General features: G+C 40.7%; 1 protein-coding gene across 1 annotated transcript in view; it reads right to left on the reverse strand.

The window, feature by feature from the left end:
- Positions 1-21,517, reverse strand: part of DENND2C (DENN domain containing 2C) — an 82,426-nt gene that overhangs the window by 14,451 nt on the left and 46,458 nt on the right. Inside the window, exons 4-13 of the mRNA XM_059374333.1 lie at positions 21,270-21,382; positions 20,468-20,638; positions 16,037-16,133; positions 10,250-10,294; positions 7,880-8,067; positions 5,088-5,197; positions 3,231-3,300; positions 2,438-2,515; positions 1,771-1,911; positions 854-1,002 (exon numbers count right to left, since the gene is read on the reverse strand). Coding sequence (XP_059230316.1) covers positions 854-1,002; positions 1,771-1,911; positions 2,438-2,515; positions 3,231-3,300; positions 5,088-5,197; positions 7,880-8,067; positions 10,250-10,294; positions 16,037-16,133; positions 20,468-20,638; positions 21,270-21,382 — 1,162 coding nt within the window. The remainder of the gene's footprint in view (positions 1-853; positions 1,003-1,770; positions 1,912-2,437; positions 2,516-3,230; positions 3,301-5,087; positions 5,198-7,879; positions 8,068-10,249; positions 10,295-16,036; positions 16,134-20,467; positions 20,639-21,269; positions 21,383-21,517) is intronic.

Here is a 21,517-nt window from a genome sequence, read left to right on the forward strand (position 1 = left end):
AAAGATTTTATTTATTTATTTGACAGAGAAATCACAAGTAGACGGAGAGGCAGGCAGAGAGAGAGAGAGAGGGAAGCAGGCTCCCTGCTGAGCAGAGAGCCTGATGTTGGGCTCCATCCCAGGGCCCTGAGATCATGACCTGAGCCAAAGGCAGCGGCTTAACCCACTGAGCCACCCAGGCGCCCCAAGATTTTAGTCTTAACCAGCTTTTTGCCATAATTTATGTTGCTAAAAATTCGTGTGTACTTAGAAAAGCAATAACAATTATTAAAAAAAATTCTGAGTATAACTGACCCACATTACATTATTTTCAGGTGTAAACATCGAGATTCAAAGTCTCCATACATTATGCTGTGCTTACAAGGATAGCTACTGTCACCTTATAACTCTATTACGATGCCATTGATTATATTCCCTATGCTGAATTTTTAACAACAGTTTAAGTAAAACACGTTTATAAACATAAATTACTTGCAATCCCAAAGTCACTGCTATAGCCTAATGCAAACAGCTTTAGGATTATTTACCATTTGGAATTATCTATGTCCATATGGCATTAGGTAACTGACATCTTCAGTTTTTGAATATGCCCCAATTTTTTTTTTAAGATTTTATTTATTTATTTAACAGAGATCACAAGTAGGCAGATAGGCAGAGGGTGGGGGAAAGCAGGCTCCCCACTGAGCAGAGAGCCCAATGCGGGGCTCAATTCCAGGACCCTGGGATCATGACCTGAGCTGAAGGCAGAGGCTTTAACCCACTGGCCACCCAGGTGCCCCGAATATGCCCAAATTTTAAAACACTGAGAACAAGTAAAATACCAATAGGAAGTGACATTTTATGCATTTCTTACCTTAGGCTGTTAGCGACAAAGATTACCCTCCGTTCCAGCAGGAGGGAGGCACAGACCCGGATGAGATGGCACACACTCAGGCACTTAAAGAGACATTCAAAGTCAACATGCTCTAGTCGGGAATCCAGTGGTCGGCAGAGTTCAATGGACTGAAATGAAAGAATCTGAATCAGGGGAGTTCAGACTAGAAACCGATCCCTGACAACATCAATGTCATTCTTTCACAGGTTAAATTCAGGATACAGGTTTTGCTACAGAGCTTGTGAACTGCCTCCACTAATTCCAAGACCTAATACCTTATCATGAATATAGTTTTAAAAAAATTTTTATTTCTTTAAGTAATCTCTACACCCACCATGGGGCTTACACTCCTCACTGCAAGATCAAGAATGGTATTCTCTACCGACTGAGTGAGCCAGGTGCCCCCCAATACCTTGCTTTTGTACTGTAAATTTCTGATAAAATCTTTTATCCCAGGGTGCCTGGGTGGCTCAGTCGCTTGAGCGTCTGCCTTCGGCTCAGGTCATGATCCCGGGCTCCTGGGATCGAGCCCCATGTCAGGCTCCCTGCTCAGCAGAGAGCCTGCTTCTCTCCCTCTGCCTGCTGCTCCCCCTGTTTGTGCTCTCTCAAATAAATAAATAAAATCTTAAAAAAATCTTTTATCCCTCCTGACCATAGCATGTATCATCTTCATTTATCATGCTGAAATTATTAGGAAGGGGCTCATTCTAGGAGTGACCGAAATCTCTGGCTCCTAGGTCTAGTGTCCACTATCTCATAGATCAATCGGACATTTCTATTTTGTATAGTTTATGGAAAAGGGAAAATTATGCTGTGAGGCTTCTGGAAACTACGCCTGTTAGTGTAAGGCCTGCTTTTTGGTGCCTATCAAACCTTTTCAAAATGAGCTAACTTACCCCATCGCCAGCCCCGGGGAGGTAGCTCTTAACTGTGATGGTACGTCCAGGAGCTGGGAAAGGAGCTTCCATGACACTTCGCATGAATGGGTAAACCAGTGCCGGACACATCTCTCGTCTCTTCTCTACTTCATCCAGAATCTACACACACAACATATGTTAGTGTTTGAGGGACTCAAAAACATAAGGAACTGCCAGACGTGATGCACAAACTTGAAAATCACACCAGAAGATCTTCAGACCGATAAGCTTCTGCAATGAATACAGGTCCATTAAAGCCATCATATGTCTTCGCGGTATCTTGACAACCCCAAGAAAAGTTACTCAAATAAATCAACTCGTTTGCAGAAGAGGAGCCCCTTTTGTTGACCCTGACAATCATATCTTGCCGTGTGGGGTCTGGGAGAGGCCGGAGACAAGAGGAGCTTCAGGCTATGCTCTCCTTGAAGCTGGGAGGTTTAGCAAACCAAACAGGATGACAAAACAGCGCCTGGATTAGAGACGTGAATGTAAACCTGTGGCTCTAATCTCCTACTAGGAATCCTTCCTAAACACATATGTTAGAGGCCACATCACTGGACATTGCCTTGTGACAACATCAGAAATAAAAATTTCTTTAGAGCCTAGAAAAAACCAGCACCTTTCCCAGGGCGCAAGCTGCACTCACCTTGGAAAAAAGGTTGAAGCAGCCAAGGCGACTAACCATGCAGTAGACCTCAGGAAGTCGCTTCCCTCTGCCTTCCGGCTAGAAGAAAAGAACATCAAAGCAAACATGAAGCCTCACAAGCCTGTTCATGGAAATTATTAACATGCTCTTGGTGGTCTTCAGTACCGAGCAGGAACCAAAGATCTCATGCTCACTGAACACTGAAAGATGGATGGGAAAATGCTAAAATGTGACAGCACAACTTATTCCAGCTTTAGTGGGGGCACCTAAGCAAGAACAAAGTAGCTCAGAGCTCCGTCCACCCGCAGACAGACCCAGACTGATCTCTAGCCACTCTGTCATTGGTTTCATCTACTACGAACAGATAAAAAACAAGCAAACAAACACATAAATAAAAGTCCGTAACCCTCTTATTCTGGAACACTGGCTAACTCCAATCTTGCTGTTACTATTTAAAGTTAAAATACCTTTTTTTCCTTTTTAAAAAATTTTATTTATTTATTTGAGAGAGAGAGAGACAGAGCAGGAACATGAGTGGGAGTGGGCAGGCAGAGGGACAGGGAGAAGCAGGCTTCCCGCTAAGCAGGCAGCCTGATGTGGGGCTCGATCTCAGGACCCTGGGATCATGACCTGAGCTGAAGGCTGACACTTGACTGAGCCACCCAGGCACCCCAACATAGCCTCTTTAATACACAGATCATTAAGTAGCCCTCAAACTCATCTAGTAATAAGGTTTTCGAAGTTTCTAGTCGGACTTGACCAACCCCACCTATAGCCCAAGTCTGGTACTTACCAAGAGCTTCTTACAGTAACCGAACCACCGGCTCCCATCTTCACCAGTTAAGACAAAGGAGAATGTTTCACTGGAAAAACAGTTAATAGTTTGAGATCCAAACAATCGCTTAGGGCATTCTTCATGGAAAAGACGACTGAAAAGGACTGTCCAACAGTCATTTTGGGATGTGAGAGGAGGCATTAATACTATATTAATCGCAAGTCACCTTCCTCCTGAGGGAGAATGTCCAGGCCTGAGAATGTCTTGCCTGGCACTGGAGTGAGCATGTATGTGTGGGAGACGCGCTGACACCACTGTCTGCTTTTACGTTCTTCTTCATCCACTCTAGCTAGGAATCAAACCTATTTTTCCTTTTAGTGAATATCCAACTTAGTCTAACATTTAGGTGAGCTGTGAAGGACTTGGATAAGCTCTTTTGTCCTTCCAAATTCTTCCATTTAGGCCTGAGAGGTCCTATGGAACAGTGAGAGGCCAAGGATTAGATCCTTGGTGTAAAAAAGTTAATAGGAGACTACCCAATCCTCCCTGGATCCTCCCTGGATCTGCATAGATAATTTTCAAAAAGAAGACCAAGACAGAAACTCATTAATAATCAAAGGAATCTAAATCTGAACAGTGAATACATATGTCTACATATGGCCAAAAAATAAAGATGGAAACGAAGTACGCCAAAATATATAGTTATTATCTCTGAGTACCAGAATGCCAGTGACATATAATTTCTGCTTTTTTTTTTTTTTTAAAGATTTTTTTTTTATTTTATTTATTTGTCATAGAGAGAGAAGCGAGAGCAAGCACAGGCAGACAGAGTGGCAGGCAGAGGCAGAGGGAGAAGCAGGCTCCCTGCCAAGCAAGGAGCCCGATGTGGGACTCGATCCCAGGACGCTGGGATCATGACCTGAGCCGAAGGCAGCTGCTTAACCAACTGAGCCACCCAGGCGTCCCTAATTTCTGCTTTTTTATTTACTCCTCTGTGTCTTCCAAATGGTCTAGGGGAGGAAAGCCAGGGAGGAAAGCCAGGAAAGCCAGGTACAGAGCAGCCAGGCCGGTGTGAAAGAAGCTGCAGTGCACGTGGCAGCATGAGAGCACTGGGACCAATGGCTCAGAGAGGACAGCAGACATCAGGCCAAACTGGTCAGGAGGCACAGCAGCTCAGACAGGAGGTGATGTGACATGGAAGGGCAGAGCAGCTGCTCGGGCCACAGGGGAGGCTGTCCACCAGCAGGTTATCTGCATGTGACATGCTTCCCAGAGTCACGCTTTTCAGCCCCAGTAGCATGGTCAATAATCATAGTTCCGAACAAAGTGAGATTGAGATTCAGAGATGATGACTGTTTATTGATTGAACACGGTTCCCACATGCTCTTCCCTTCTCAATACACTCACACCTCCCAGTCTGGAGCTTCCCTTCGTACAAGATTCACAGGGGAATGTACAACCTGCACTGTGGCTTCTGTCCACCTGAAGGACAAACAAGGTGCAGACATTGCTCTGTTCTAGCTCCTTCTAAGGAGAGTCCCAAAGCTCAAGTCTTCTTTCCTTTTTCTGTCCACTTGGTGGCATTTCTGACTGTACGTGAAATGGAACATTCCCTGCCCACCCCCCTGCAGAACTGGCAAGCTACAGAGATTCTCAAACTCATTTTCCCTTTGACACTGAAACTATTCCGTGTTTTTCTTTTCTGAACTCACATAGGAAATGTTCTAATTCTGTTTCTTCCTTTCCTCCCACAGCATCCTTGACCTGCCACAGTGTCCACGTAGCTTTAACTGCTGGCTCTACCCTTTTTGCAAACATTCTGATTCTACTTTTGCAGTTCCAACAAACAGAAATCAGATAAAGGAGCATATTTACCTCTTGAGTTCTGAGGTTGGCACCCAGTCCTTTGAGTCAGGAAAACAAAATTTGGGGATAACTTTGAGCCTCTCTTCAGTGTCTTTGGACTGTTTAAAGCCATGATCACCCTGAAAAAGGTAATGTCTTAGGTGATTAATATTCTATGTAAGTGGAGACTAGAAATACAAAAAGCCTCGTCTCGGGAAAAGAGGTCTCTGATAAGCCTAAGTAGTTATCTCAGCACAGTTTTATATTGTTTAACAAGACCAGAAGGCCAAGACCTATAATCACTGAAGACACACGGAGAACAGAGTTAAGAATAAAGAATCTTATTTTTACATAGAAATGTTTACTTGTGAAGATCCTATAATCTGATGCAAGAGAGGTGACTGAAAATAGTTTCTAGTCTAGAGACAGAATCTTAATTCAGGATTCACATACTAGTGGAAATAATATTTTTATGAATCACAGGACATCAAATAAAAATTGATGGTATCATATGCTGAGAGCAAAAACCCAGTTAGCTCCAGATACTCTCTGATCAATAATCAGAGATGTTTCGAAAAGGCAGGTGAATATTACTTAGAAAAGACACTACTTTTAGAATCTATCCCATATATAATCATTTCCCTTAGCATATAATCTCTTCTAACTAATTACTGGTTTGCAACTTCCTGTAAAATTCTAGCAAGAAAGACCCTTCTGTGCAAGTCTGATATTGTATGTCAAAGAACTATCTAAAATTAGTTATACCAAGAGATGTTTAAAAAGTAGTACTAAAACAAGCAGATAATAAGCCTAATAAACATACTACAGCAGATCCTTTAATTTAATTACTAAACAGAAGAGGCAGCCATTCTGAGTCACTGCAATATAAGCTCATCAGAAAAAAAGCATTCATTTTTTTAAAAAGATTTTATTTGACAGACAGAGATCACAAGTAGGCAGAGAGGCAGGCATAGAGAGGGGGCAGCAAACTCCCTGCTGAGCAGAGAGCCCGATGCGGGGCTCGATCCCAGGACCCTGAGATCATGACCTGAGCCAAAGGCAGAGGCTTAACCCACTGAGCCACCCAGGTGCCCCAGAAAAGCATTCATTTTTTAAAAAGATTTTATTTTTATTTATTTGACAGAGAGAGAGAGAGAACAAGTAAAGGGAGCAGCAGCAGAGAGAGAGGGAGAAGCAGGCTTCCCGGCTGAGCAAGGAGCCCGAATCAGGGCTCGATTCCAGGACCCTGGGCTCATGACCAGAGCCGAAGGCCGACACTTAACCAACTGAGCCACCCAGGTGCCCCTGGAAAACCACTCTCACAAAATTTTGGTCATCTCATACTCTGTTATTTTTATATTGTTAAATGACACACAATCATCTTCATCTAAGGTTCTCCACAACACCACCAGGAGAGACTTCATCGGCTCTTTCCCACCTTAACTCAGAGGAGCCTCATGCACGAAGATGCTAAGAAACTTGACTTAGAAACAGCCCTGAATCCCTGCCAGAGTCACACGGGGTCTTTAGCTGGTTCTGAGTCCCTTAATTCCAGCTTTGTTGAAAACATGTTCAACCCCAAGCTTTCTCAGCAAATGTAAGACTGATGGAAAAACAGAGAAAAAATTGAGCTTCTCTTTTGGGAAATCAGATTCCTCAAGACTCTCTGGATTACACGGTTATGACTTCTATGGCTCAGTGTTGTGACACTGTGCTCTCAGGCTACACTGAAGAATTCCGTAAGAAATTAAACGCAGACTGATTTACAGTAGGAATGTTGTCACTTTTTTTTTTTTTTTTTTAATGAAAAGTCACGCAGGAAATGTCTCTGATTCCATGGCAATACAATCGGGCTTCACTAGCTTTTTTGGTGTACCATGTAGCTCAGGGTTTAAACCTCAGGTCCTAAAGCAGCCGAGCAGATAACATAAATGAGAGGAGGGGTCCAAGGAGTAAGAAGGCGCGTGAGTCAGTGTCCCTTTGTGAAAGGACTACTCCTTACCGAGGCCAGCCACATCATCTGCAGAGCAGAGAGCAAGACCATACTGTGAGCCCCTTGTTCAAAAAGCAGGAAAAATTAAATAGAAAATAAAATATAAAACTTTTTCCTTTCTTCTTGAGTCTTTCCACCTCTAGTGGGATTTCTATTTGTTTTTTAATCTTATGCTCCCTCAGGCATAAGGTAGGGAAAAAACCCAAAGAATATTGTTAATAATAAATACCATTTATCAAGTGCTTACTACGTGCCAGGAACTATGTTAAGCACTTCACATATATTATCTCATTAAACGCTCACTAATAAAGGATAACATTCTATACTGCTGACTATATGCTAGACACTCTTCTAAGTGCCTTATATGGCTCATTTAATCCTCAGTACAACTCAATGGGATAGACACTATTATGATTACTTCCATTTTACAAATGAAGAAACCAAGGCACAGAGCAGTTAGTAATGGCTCAAGGTCACGGAGCTAATAAGTGGCAGGTGCAGAGTTAGCTCTAAACTGCAACCCTATTCTGCCATATTTATCATTTCCCCCATTAAGAAAAAGAAAACTGAGGCTTTGCAACTTGCTAAAGGATACTTAGTAAACAGCAGAGCAAAAACTAGAAAACCAACTTGGATAATGAGCTTTTATGGCCCTCATTTGTAGCTCAGGCCTGACAGGAGATGTCCTTAGAGTTACCTACCAGATCCCACAAGAGGTACAGTAGTAGTAAAAGCTGCTTCAGACCACAATCAAAAGAAGAGAGGAAATACAATACACGCAGAGATGCAAGAACATTTCCGAATGCCTCTTGGGTCTCCTTGCACCTACCTTGCTAGGGAACTGCTGTATGACCTGAGGGATGTAGCTTATTTCTGATGGTTTCTTCTGGAGAGACACCACCACAAAAAGTTCAAAGAGCTGCTGCTCCTGTAGTTCAATGAGGTCCCTCTCCAAGGTCTGGTAGTGAGGATTCCTCTTGGAAGACTGCTGCAATTGCGCTAAGCGTTTGTGGCGATCTGCAATGAAACCAGGCAGCGTGGCTTATCCTCGGTTCATGAACCCTATGGACTACTCTTCACTCAGTCACTGCCAAATGCGGACTGCCTACCCAGTGCCAGCCACACAGACAGACCTGGGAGGGCTCTGATATTCCCCGTCCCCACCCATACTCTATGTGTAACCCAATACATATTCCTGTGCTGTCCCATCTTTCATGACACAACAACGGGATACGTGGAAAATGTCAGGTGAAAGCACCAGCCTGACAATAGATGCCGTTGTCAGGACCATGAAATCACACGCTCGTGTGTGTGTGTGTGTGAGAGATATCTGATAGAAGAACTGAGTCCTACAGAGGCTAGGTACAGAAGAGATGAGTCTGATAAAATTCAAACAAAAATAATCCTCACATCAACAGAACTTTCCTTTTCCCTTCTCTCCGTGGCAAACATCTGCTAATAATGGACATATGCTTATATCGACATATGGTGCTAAATGAAGAGGGGAAAATGAAGCAACAGAAGACATCAATTAGGGGCGCCTGGGTGGCTCAGTGGGTTAGGCCATTGCCTTCGGCTCGGGTCATGATCTCAGGGTCCTGGGATCGAGCCCCGCATCGGGCTCTCTGCTCAGCAGGGAGCCTGCTTCCCGTCCTCTCTCTCTGCCTGCCCCTCTGCCTACGTGTAATCTCTCTGTGTCAAATAAATAAATAAAATCTTAAAAAAAAAAAAGAAGACATCTATTAATGGACTAGTTTTCAAAAGAATGAGATTATGGAAGCATACTAAATATTTAAATAGTATGAGCAATTCCACTCAAAATTGGAGAGCATTTAGCCATTCTTCTTTATCTCTAAACTGTGAACAATCTGGGGTAGTCTCCTCTAGGGGAAATGCAATACTTGCAGAAGAAATAGTCTAAGCATCCCAGAGATTTGATTATGTGTCATTCTGAGCCATGATTAAAAGACCCAGTCTCTAACTGTTCGCTTTTCTTTTGAGATAGAATGCATTCTGTCCCCCCAAAAGTTATACTATGGATCAGATATTAAGAACACTTAAAAATTCACCTCAGGGGGCGCCTGGGTGGCTCAGAGGGTTAAGCCCCTGCCTTCGGCTCGGGTCATGATCCCAGGGTCCTGGGATCAAGCCCTGCATCGGGCTCTCTGCTTGGCAGGGAGCCTGCTTCCTCCTCTCTCTCTGCCTGCCTCTCTGCCTACTTGTGATCTCTCTCTCTGTCAAATAAATAAATAAAACCTTTAAAAAAAATTCACCTCAGAATGGCTCCCTGGAATTATCCAGTATATTTAGGCTCTAGGCAAAGCTTTACTTAACTCTAAAGGTCTCAGTTCAAGTCCTGTTTCTCAGTAGTGACAGCGCTAAATTCGTCATTTTTACACATGCAAGCTGAACCTGATGATGACTTAAGTTTCACCTTCAGTCAGGCTACTGAATCAAACACCTGAAGCGATTCAGGCCAACAGAGAGAGCACGTGACTATTAATCATAAGATCAGAGTATCAGACTTGGAACTGCCCAGTCCTCAGCTTGGATAATTCATGTCTCTGACTTTTCCCATGCCTCAGTATGTCGATCAATCAGTTAAACAGGAACTTATAATTTGCTGTGAAAACCTATTAGATGAAGGATACAGAGCACCATGAAGTACTTGAAATACAGCCAAAATTGCATATGGCAGATTCTATATCCTAACAGAAATTAAATGGCACAATAATTTGAAATATAAATAAATGCCTGTGAGAAGAAACAGATCAATGTCTCCTGTCTTGATGTCAGAGATAATGAAGTTACTTAAATAAGTACATGTGAATGACTATGAAAAATCAGATATTTAATGGTATGTATTTGTCTCAGAGGATGATTCACACACTCTGTTTTGGCTGCTGGGAAACCACCGCACATATGTCTGAACACGCAGCCCCACCGCTCCCCTAAGAACATTCCATCTTAAGAACCAGCCTGTCTGCCTCATTGCAACATGGCAGATTTTTAACGCTGTCAAACATCTGATGGCGTACTGTTTAGTTCCCCAAATCTCAACAGGTTCTTGTAATGAAGAAATAGCCTACAAAATAGAGTTTAATGTGGGGAAAATGTGCTCAATCCCAAAGGAAGGTGCCACGCCACCCCATGACCGTGATCATCTCGAGAAAGGGAGCAGCCCCGTTGACTCACTCACTCTTTGGCAGATACTCAGCATCACTTTCGTTCCCACTGGCTTCACCTGAAAAGAGAGAGAGTTCCTATTGTACTGTCCAACAGTAGTAAGTCCGTGGGGGTGGGGACAGCATAAGGCCTCCATGGACCTGGAGACTTGGGAATGGGGAGTATTAAGGATGCTGAGCCTTTCTCCAGACACTTAGTTACAACAGGGTCGGGCAGTCACGAAAGAGAACAGACGACTCCAAGAAGCCACTTGCCCACCCTGGCTTCATTCCACTCTCTCCCCGCCCTACCTCCCCAGGTCCCAGCTCCTCCCTAATTCTATGGAGTCTGGTTCAGAGTAGATTCTATTTCTACCTTCCTTGCTTTGTCTTTATAGTCCCAAATAAGATATCAAAGGTAGACACACCAACCAGGCTGAATCAAAATCTCAACACAGAACCAAATATGAATTTAGAGTCATAGGAAAATGTGGGGCTCAGAGGGATAACCATATATATTTACGAAGAACCATACCCCTTTTATGATACTTCTAAGCTACCTCTAGACCAAACTCAAGTGTTCTTTACTCTGAATTCTTACAGTACTCAGACTGCTTATAGTACTCAGAGCTTTCTGAACAAGTAAATGAAAAATTTCTAGGGTGCCTGGGTGGCTCAGTGGGGTAAGCCACTGCTTTCTGCTCAGGTCATGATCTCAGGGTCCTGGGATCGAGGCCCACATCGGGCTCTCTGCTCAGCAGGGAGCCTGCTTCCTCCTCTCTCTCTGCCTGCTTGTGATCTCTCTCTGTCAAATAAATAAATAAAATCTTTGGAAAAAAAAAAAAGAAAAATTTCTAGATTAAGTTGGAAAAGTTAAAGCAAAATTTAAAAAGGCACAGAAAGGGAAAATCTTTCTGTAACTTTCCTCCCTTTCGCCTTTTCTTTCTTTCCAGACACTTCCATAGTTTCCTAAGAGGTACCTGGTGCTAAGGCAGGACTTTCTGTATCAAGAAAAACAAGGCTAGGAGTTATAAATGAAAAATGCATATGTTTATTTATATAAAAATGTGAAGTGTCTACCTTATAAAAAATTACTAAATTCGAAAAGTAAACAATGAACTGGGAAGATATTTATAATACACACTGCCGACACAAGGATAAATTTCTTCATATTCAAACAGCTGTTATGAATGATTAAGAAAAATTACAGCACAGCAGAAAAATGAAAAAAGGGCAGGAATAAGCAATACATAGAAAAAGATTTAGAACTGTTGGTTAACATGGTAACTGTCCACATTTATAATTAAAGAAAAGCAAGCTAAAATAATAAATAAGCTCCAATATTCAACCATGGTATTGGCAAAAATAAAAGAGCTTTATACAACATAGTATTAGTAAAAACTATGAGAAGAATGTCATTTTCCAATGCTGTTCATAGAAATGTAAGCAGTTACAATGTGTGGGACAATTTGACAGCAGTTATAAAAATATTAGGTGTACATGTTTTCTGGTTAAGTCCACTGCTAGAACTTATTCTACAGATGTATTTTTTCTTTAAGATTTTATTTATTTGACAGAGAGAGAGAGAGATCACAAGTAGGCAGCGGGGCAGGCAGAGAGCCTGATGTGGGGCTTGATCCCAGGACCCTGAGATCATAACCAGAGCCGAAGACAGAAGCTTAACCCACTGAGCCACCCATGCGCCCCTCTACAGATGTATTCTTACCAATATACAAATATATATACAAAAAGATGTATAACATAGCATTGTTCGAAGAGCAAAAAAAAGTGTGTGTGTGTCTGTGTGTGTGTGTATAGGGGTGTGTGTGTGTGTGTGTGTGTGTGTGTGTGTGTGTATATATATATATATATATATATATATATATATATATATATATATACCTTCAAAGCCATAGGTTAAATAAAACGTGAAACAATCAGGGCACCTGGGTGGCTCAGTTGTTGGGTGTCTGCTTTCAGTTCAGGTCATGATCCCAGGGTCCCCGGACTGGGTCCCGAGTTGGGCTCTCTGCTCAGAGGGAAGTCTCTTTCTCCCTCTCCCTCTCCCACACCCACTTCTCTCTCTCTCAAATAAATAATCTTTTAAAAAAATATGAAACAATCAAAATGTCTACCATCCATACAATGAACTGTAGTACAGCTACATGGATCTCCATATGTTGGTGCTGAAAGAGTTCTGAAATATATCACTTTCTGTTTTAAGCAAGATATACAAAGTCTGAATGGTATAAAAAATTATTTGGTAGAAAAACATCTACATGTGCATAAAATTTTCTGGGAGCAATTAGGATGCTTGGGGGGTTTATTATAATTTCTTGCTATATTCATTTAAATTTAATAATAAGGAATAAGAGAATGTTAAAAAATGCTGCTTCTTCAGCTTCTTCATAAGAGATATAACAGAAAAAGGAACTATTTAAATGTTGTATGGGTTTTGGCAGGTTCGATTTTTTTTTTTCTTAAGTAGGAACTATGCCCAAACATGGCACTTGAACTCATGACCCGGAGATCAAGAGCCAGGCACTGACTGAGCCAGTCAGGCACCTTTTTTTTTGTTGTTATTAAAAAAAAAAAAAATCTTTAAATTAATTTATTTATTTAAAGTAAGCTCCACACCCAGTGTGGGGCTTGAACTCATGACCCTGAGAACAAGGGTTACACCCTCTACAGAGTGAGCCAGTTAGACATCCCCAATGTTTTTTGATTTGGGTATAGTTGACACACAGTGTTACATTAGTTTCAGGTGTACAATACAATGATTTGACAAGTGCATACATTATGCTCTGATGATGTGCAAGCATAGCTACTATCTCACAGGCTTTATAACTTCAAATTATCCGTGATAGAAAGCATAATGGAGCTAGGAAGCATTACTTAGTATGAAGGAACAAACACTGTGAGCTCCTGAGTCCTGTTTGTGTCCTTAGCATCAGACACTTCTTAGGGGTCTGACACTATTAAGGGTCTGGAGAGAGAGAAAAAGAAAGGGGAAACGAAGGAAAGGTTATACAATGGAAAAAGACCCTACCGAAGCTCATTTAGATAGCTTTAATACATTCACATCTGTAGGTTTTGATGATCTGCTTTCCAAGACACGGAATGAGGGTGAAGGGGTTTATAAGGCAAATAGGAAAATCTACTGAGAATCTGTAGGGATCAAAAAAGAAAGAGGTTGTCCCTTTTTTTATACGTGACTTCAACACCAAAATTATAATGACAGAATTGAAGAAGGACAATAAATCATTTTGTAAGAGCTGATAACTAAAAGTTAAGAAACGTTTAGGTTGGAACAGATTCAGTAAAACTTAGCATGTACTGACAAAGTAGGTAAATATAATTATCTGGTTCTACTAGTCATTGTTGATCTACAGACAAAAGCTTAGGGAGGAAAACAAAAAATGTGAGAATGTGAATAGGGAGCCAGGAGATCCTCAGGCATGAGAGAAATTCCTCAGACCCACTAGAGGACCTGCTCCCAGAGACGGGGTAAATGTGTATTTTCTTTGAGCCATGCAAAAGAAAAATGCAGTTGTGGGGAAGATTGCTCCTTTCTTTTTTGTTTTTGTGCTTATTAGAAGTTCGCCATTCATGCTGTTGAATTTTTTTTTTTCAATAATGATACAGCAAAAAAAAAAGGGGGGGGGGTTTGGCTCTTCAAAAACTTATCTTAGAGTCAAGTCTACTAAAATAATCCTAATCCTTAAGGCATAAATAAGGCATACAAACAGAATAAGAGCTCAGTGAGAGTCTTATTGACTCTTGTACTTGACAGTACACCTGTTAGAAGACTGCTATTAATCTGAGAAAATGGTAAAGTTCTCTAAGAATTTGTCCGGGCCCCAGTATCCTGAAATTTTACACAACCTAAAATTTATAATGTATTTCCTTATCTAGAAACAGTGACATAACATCTGCCACATAGGGCTGTTGAGAAAATTAATGAGAATGTGTCTGAAAGGGTCCAGCATGGTAACTGGCATCAGTTTTCATCTTCTTTATCTAGTTCTGAACTACACAAACACAAAGCCTTTGACAATATCCTTGTTGAGGATAAAAGATACACATGGAGAAGAAATAAACTGCTAAAAATCAAGGGTTATGAGAAAAATTGAGAGTAACTGTTAGTGATAATAAAGGATAAGATTTCATGGTCCCATGCTCCTTCCTTCAAACGGACATTTCCTCCTCTGGCTCCGCTCCCTCCTCTATAAAATTAGGGTAGTCCCTGCCTCCTAGTGTTGTCGGATGTTGTCCATGAGATAAAGGGTGTAGAAAAACTAATACTGCATTCTGTAAAAGGTATCTATGAGTCACAACAACCAAAATTATTTTTTCTGCAGAAGAGACGACTGGAACATGTTTTGATAACTGCTTTTGAAAATATGAAAACTGGAAAAAAATATGAACACTTGTATCTAAAATGGTGACTAGTTGATTTTAGAGTAAGAAGAAAAGTCTTAAATTGCAGCATAGAGGGTTTTATTTTCAGAGAGTAATTGTTGGAATGGAGGATAGGTTTTCAAGGGAAATTAAAAAATTGCTGTCTTTGGATGTCTGCAAAAATAGGAAACTTTCTTCTGTGGTATGACTTGGCTGTTGTTTCCCACTTGACAAAAATTGCTAAGTTCTACATATTCTTTGCCAGACAGCCAAGTTGAGAATCTTGCATGAATCCATATGAAATTCTAATAACTTACTACGGATGCTGAAAGTTTCTTGATTAAGTAAGATGAGTTTTGGGGCACCTGGGTGGCACAGTCGGTTATGCATCCCACTGCTGGTTTCTGCTCAGGTTGTGATCTCAGGCGGCTGAGATAAAGCCCCATGTCAGGCTCTGCGTTCAGCGCTGAGCCTGCTTGAGATTCTCTTTCCCTCTTCCTCTGCCCCTCCCACTCATGCTCTCCCTAAAATAAAAAATTAAATCTTTAGGGGTGCCTGGGTGGCTCAGTGGGTTGAGCCTCTACCCTCAGCTCAGGTCTTGGTCTCAAGGTCCTAGGATCGAGCCCCACATCAGACTCTCTGCTCAGCGGGGAGCCTGCTTCCCCCCCTCTCTCTGCCTGCTTTTCTGCCTACTTGCGATCTCTCTCTCTCGCTCGCTCGCTGTCAAATAAATAAATAAATAATTTTTAAAAATCTTAAAAAAAAAAAGACAATGTAAATTTTCTCTAGGCATCTGACAGATAAAACTACTGAGCTGAGTAGATGATTATCAGTTGAGCACCACACACCTGTAGTCTATATATATCTAATATGCTCATTTCTCCACTAAAAAGTTAATACTGATAAATGACTATAAATCAAAGTAGGATTACAAAATAATGATACATTCTGCCTATGAAGATTAGTCTTTTTTTTTTTAAAAGAGAAAATCAGTCTTACTGGCTTCTAATATTTTTAAACTTATTTAATTTGTTTACGTTGTTATTACTTGCCACAGAACTAAATAAAAGAGATTTGAGGAAGAATAGAAATAATCCCTTATCCTAAAGAAGTTATATTGAGGGCCACTTGGGTGGCTCAGTTGGTTGGACACCTGCCTTCGGCTTGGGTTGTGGTCCCGGGGTCCTGGGATCGAACCCTGCATCGGACTCCCTGCTCTGTGGGAAGCCTGCTTCTCCCTCTCCCACTCCCCTTGTTTGCTGTCTCTCTCTCTCTGTCAAATAAATAAACAAAATCTTTTTTAAAAAGTTATATTGAAGTAGGGTAGGAAACTACACCAAAAATTATAATCACATAGACATTAAGTTATGTGATTTTCCCCTCAAATCCTGACAGCTCTGGACATCGGGAACAATTCTTACCTTTTGAGGGAGGTACATCTTTTCCAGTATATGGCTGTAACTTTACCCTCTTTTTCCCTCTCTTAGATTCAAATATGTCAGCGATTTTCAATACAAGCTGAAAAAAGATTTAAAAAGTACAAGTTAAAACCAACACCAACTTGTTCTTTGTTTTTTTTTGTTTGTTTGTTTGTTTGTTTTTTTAAAGATTTCTTTTTTAAGTGATCTCTACACTTACCTTGGGGCTGGTACTCACAACCCCAGATCAAGAATTGTACATTCCACTGACTGAACCAGTCAGTGCCCCTACTTTTTCTTTTTAAAGATTCAATACAAAGTTCTGATGATATTAATTAGTGATTCTCATTCAGAGAAAGATCCATTTTTATACATAAAACCCTTCACATTTTAAAAATTTTGAAACTAAAGTGATCTTTATTAAGATGATATGTTGTTCTAACACAAAGTCCATACAACATGGGTAAGAGGAGAAGGAAAGGGTATGTCATTTCCAGCAGAATCCAGCACAGGCTCTTAGAGACATTCCTTGTCACTCTATGTCACAATATGCAAGAAATCTGCCTATTGCATTCTACTTGTTGACCAAGCCTTCCCTATTGTCCAGAGTAGGAAGAAGAATACTCATTCCACTTGGAAGTCAGGGTAAGGCTCAGTTATTTCTGTTCCCTGGAATTCTTTGCAAAAGAAAATAATCATGTTGACAAAGTTTTTGTCAAAGCAAATACTCTCTTTGCTACTGGGAGCACTAATATTATAACTTATTTTAGAAACATCCTAAAAATAGGAGGCTCTCAAATATACTTTAGTATAAAAAGCAGGTTCCACTTAGTAAGCATTACTTGGAATTTTTTTCTTTGCTGCTGTGTAAGAGAAAGACAGACATGCACACAGAGTAGGTTTAAAAAAAAAAGGAAAGATGTGTCAACAAAACTCAAATAAAAAAATCTTTTTTAAAAGAGAGAAAAAAATCAAGCTGATGAACAGTCACTTTTAAAAGGAGGAATTTGGGGTATCTGGCTGGCTCAGTCGGTAGAGCCTGTGTTTGAGCCCCACTGTGGGCGTAGAGATTGCTTAGGTAAATACACTTAAAAAAGAAATGAAAGAAGGAATTCATTAGTTTTCCATGCATATTTCTCTTTCTTTCTTAAAATTCCAAGCTTTTCTTTAATCATTAATCCTGATTTAACATATTTAACGCCCAGAATTACAACTGTTAGCAACATAAGAACCAACAAATTTGCTTGAGAAAAATGTTCCTGTTTTCTTTTTTGTCCTTGTTTCTCTAGCAATCCTGGCAATCCACAGGCAGTGAATCAGCCCAGAGCAAGAAAAATAACATGTGAGAAACATGTGCTTCCAATATGCAGATTATTCCCACATTTCTGGATGAGTTTATTCTTTTAAAGATTTTATAGCTGCCATTCAAGTGAAAAATTACCAGTGTTCTTAAATATTACCATTATTAAAAAAATAAGGGAATTCAACATAAGAAGATATTGTTAGGGGCTATAGGAAAGACATATGAGAGCAAACATGTATTTTGGAGACATACCCAAATAGTGTAATTATTTCTTTTTTTAAAGATTGACTTATGTACTTATATTAGAGAGAAAAAGCATGTTCTCTAGGGGTGAAATGGGAGGGAGAGGGAGAGAGAATCTTAAACTGATGCCATGCTGAGCGCAGAGCCTGACATGTGGCTCAATCTTATGACCCTGAGAGCATGACCCAAGCTGAAACCAAGAGTCAGACACTTAACTGACTGTGCCACCCAGGCACCCCTAAAAATAGTGTAATTAGTAATCAGTATTTGAAAAGTATACTCAAAAGGAGCCTCAAATATTATAAAGGAAAGGGAACTGTCTGTTCTCGAAACAGGAGATAAAGTAATAAAATTGTAATTTTGCTTATGAGTTTGGAAGAGGAGCCTACGTTTATTTTCCAGTAAATACTGTAGGGTACAGCAGGAAGTATTATATTCTTCCAACGAAATGATAGAAACCATACTGCTATATACAGTTGACACAAATAATATGAGACCTTGGGAAACCTACTCTAGGAAATAATCCCACACAGGCTTTCACAGTAGGGAAAGAAAGGAAGGGTGGGGAAGAGGCATATGGACTAGATCAGTGATTTTCAAACCATGAAACCGGTTTTCCTTCCTGGATAGTTCTAGTCATCAAAGGGGAAGTAAATGAAAACTGCTTTCCTCATGGAATGCTGTGGCTGAAGATACTCAAAAGTCAAAATTTTGTATTGCAAACAGAACATCCTAAAAGGATTTAATCCAAGGAGGGTCGCTAATAGTTTATTCCTGCCTGGTCATCAAGGATTCATCACCACATTCCCCCCACTCACTTCTCCAAAGGCCTTTGAGGAAATAACCAGAAAAGGAAAAGCTGGATCACATCACCCAAGTTAGGAAGAGAAAGAGCTTTGAGTACTCGGGGATCCACAGTACCTAAAACACCGAGGCATGATATTAAAAGCACTGCAAATTTCCATCGGTCTCACTGAAATCTACAATCCATTACTCCCAAATATTTGTTAATGTCATTCTGAGAATCATGTCTTTTTTTTTTTTTAATGATTTTATTTATTTATTTGACACAGAGAGAGAGGGAACACAAGCAGGGGGAGTGAGAGAGGGAGAAGCAGGTGCCTCGCTGAGTAGGCACCCCAATGCGGGGCTCTATCCCAGGACCCTGGGATCATGACCTGAGCTGAAGGCAGACGCTTAACGACTAAGCCACCCAGGTGCCCCCGAGAATCACGTCTTAAAGGCAGTCCCTTCTGTGTTTGTACTCTCGCCCCTGTGAACACATTATCTGTTGTCTCTGGGCCATGCAGGAGGCTGCTTTGTTGTGCTGGCATGACAGATCAGAGGACAGAACTACTCTAGAAAGCCTAGCCATTCTTTAAACGTCAGATTCTTACATATTCCTCACCATATGCAGGAGAGTAAACAGCTGAAGAGGTTTGCTTTTTTTTTCTTTCACTGAGAGAGATGTGTTTGGTGCTTTTTTAGAACCGTGTGTCTTTAACTGTTCACATAATAAAGAGGGAGGGGCAGGAAATAGATCAGAAGAATTAAAGTATTGTGGAACAGAATATTTCCCAAGGAACCGATCAGCAGTTACTAAACCAAAAAACAGCTGGGACTTTTGTTTAATGTTAAAATCAGGTACCAAAACTGCGTGCCAAATGAATACATGCAGTTCATTCAGATGGGATTAAGGGAAGGAATACTATTTAAGTGATCTGATTTTTTTTTCATTTCTGCAGAGTTATCCTGAAGACGTTCTAAATTATAGAAGAACAAAGTAACAAAGAATTTAAAAATATTTTCATGCACTTTTTTAAGGGTCTCTCCTTAAAAAAATATATATCTGTTTATAAATAATCCCAATTTCTTCATTTTGGTCCTAATAGCTCTGTCTGAGATGGTTTAGATTTACTGCCTTTTCTCCCTTGAGAGAAAAATAATTTATTTAATGTAATTGCTGATAATTTCTATTCCCAAGCAAGAGTCAGATTTCTTTCTTCTTCCCCCAAATGGAAATTTTTGTCCAAAATTAAAGGCATATACTTTGTGATTACTGAAAATCTGTAAACTCAGGCATAAAAGTGTTCACTTCAGCAACTAAATGAGTGAGTGAAAATAACAGCACTGGGGCGCCTGGGTGGCTCAGTCGGTTAAGCGTCTGCCTTTGGTTCAGGTTATGATCCCAGGGTCTTGGGATGGAGCCCCATGCCCGGCTCCCTGCTCCGCAGGGAGTCTGTTTCTCTCTCTCCCTCTGCCTCTTTCCGGCTTGTGCACTCTCTCTCTCTTAAATAAATAAATAAAATCTTAATTAAAAAAAAAAAAAGAAAGAAAAGAACAACACTGTAGCCAGCTTAACAGAATGTCCTCTTACATGAGATTCTAGTGCTTCCTTAAAACAGACAGCTGATTTTAATGAGAACTAAGGTAACTGAAGTGAAACCTTCCATCTAAAATCAATTTTCCAAATCCATAAAAAAGCCCTGGCAAAAGGCACTCATGCATTCTTCTTTCATGAGCAAAAACCTAAACTTTAAGGCTGCTTTCCAAATCTTCTCATTCCAGTAGATCAGTCCTTTTTTTTTTTTTTTTTAAGATTTTATTTATTTATTTAACACAGAGAGAGCGATCACAAGTAGGCAGAGAGACAGGCAAAGAGAGAGGGGGAAGCAGGCTCCTGGCTGAGCAGAGCCCAATGTAGGGCTCAATCCCAAGACCCCGAGATCATGACCTGAGCTGAAGGCAGAGGCTTAACCCACTGAGCCACCCAGCTGCCCCTCCAGTAGATCAGTTCTAACCTATTATTCATTTCAGTCTAAAGTGTATTTATTCTCATTTATGGAAATGAAGTAAGAGTCAAAGAATGAAAGTACTAGAGTCCTTACCCTTGGAAGATTTTTCCTCTTCCTGTTTGCAACTTCTCCAGCTCGGAAAAGCTTCCATTCAGTTAAAGTGACAGGCAAAGTGGTATCCTTTGTGAGCTTTGACCGTAAATAAGCTTGGGAGCTCTTCAGTTCCATAGTCTTCCGGTTGAGGAAATGTGGTTTGGGAGGAAGCTAAAACAGGAGAAGATGTATTGGTAAGGGTAAGATCATGTAGGGAATGACAATGTGTCAAAGTCAAGTTATCTCAGAAAACCACGTCTTTTGTCTTTAAAGTCACCTCAGTTGAGGATATCAGAATTTCTTTTTCCCCATTTGTAAAGTCATTTATCAGGTTTCTAATCCAATGTTCTACAAAGATGTCATCACATTTCCAGAAAACAACAACTCAGAGTCCTCATTAACTCAAGGCAGTCTTTGCCTGCCAGGGTGACGAATGCTTTCAGGGAAAAGTCAGGTAATTTAGGGCACAGATTGTTGTGGGACTAATAGGGAGCTGTGGTAACTACAGTGAAACGAAAAGCTAGTAGCTTGTCTAAAGGTATGCGTAATCTCATATTTTTGAAGTGCTAGTAAGTGAACAGAAACCCCAAAACGAAAGAAAATAAAAAGTTGTGTGCTGCCCCCCACAACCCCACAAAGAACACAAAAACCACCACTACCAACAAGACCCATATTTCAGTGCCTCTTCATCTTGGCCTTAGTTAAACCACTTTAACATTTTTTGGGGATCACAAACAAGAATCTTGGGTTTTCTTAGGTTAATTACATATAATGTTTTCTCATACTGATCCTTTGGTTTTACCTTTGGTGTTCTGAAAGCACTTTTTGGGGGTTGTAGCTTCCAAGCTGAAGGGGATCTCCACATGGGTAAAGGGTGCACTGGAATGTCTTCATAGGGATTTTCTTTGGCGGGATCTTGAAAAATAATGGGAAAACAAAGTTTAGAGAAACACAGTTACATGGAAACAAAGGGACTACAGCTAGGAGGAGAAATAAAGAACTATGTTCGGCTCCCTAGTCTATATTGCTGGCCCTTTAAGCTTGAAAACC

The sequence above is a fragment of the Mustela nigripes genome, chromosome 14, assembly GCF_022355385.1.
Source record: "Mustela nigripes isolate SB6536 chromosome 14, MUSNIG.SB6536, whole genome shotgun sequence".
NCBI lineage: Eukaryota > Metazoa > Chordata > Mammalia > Carnivora > Mustelidae > Mustela > Mustela nigripes.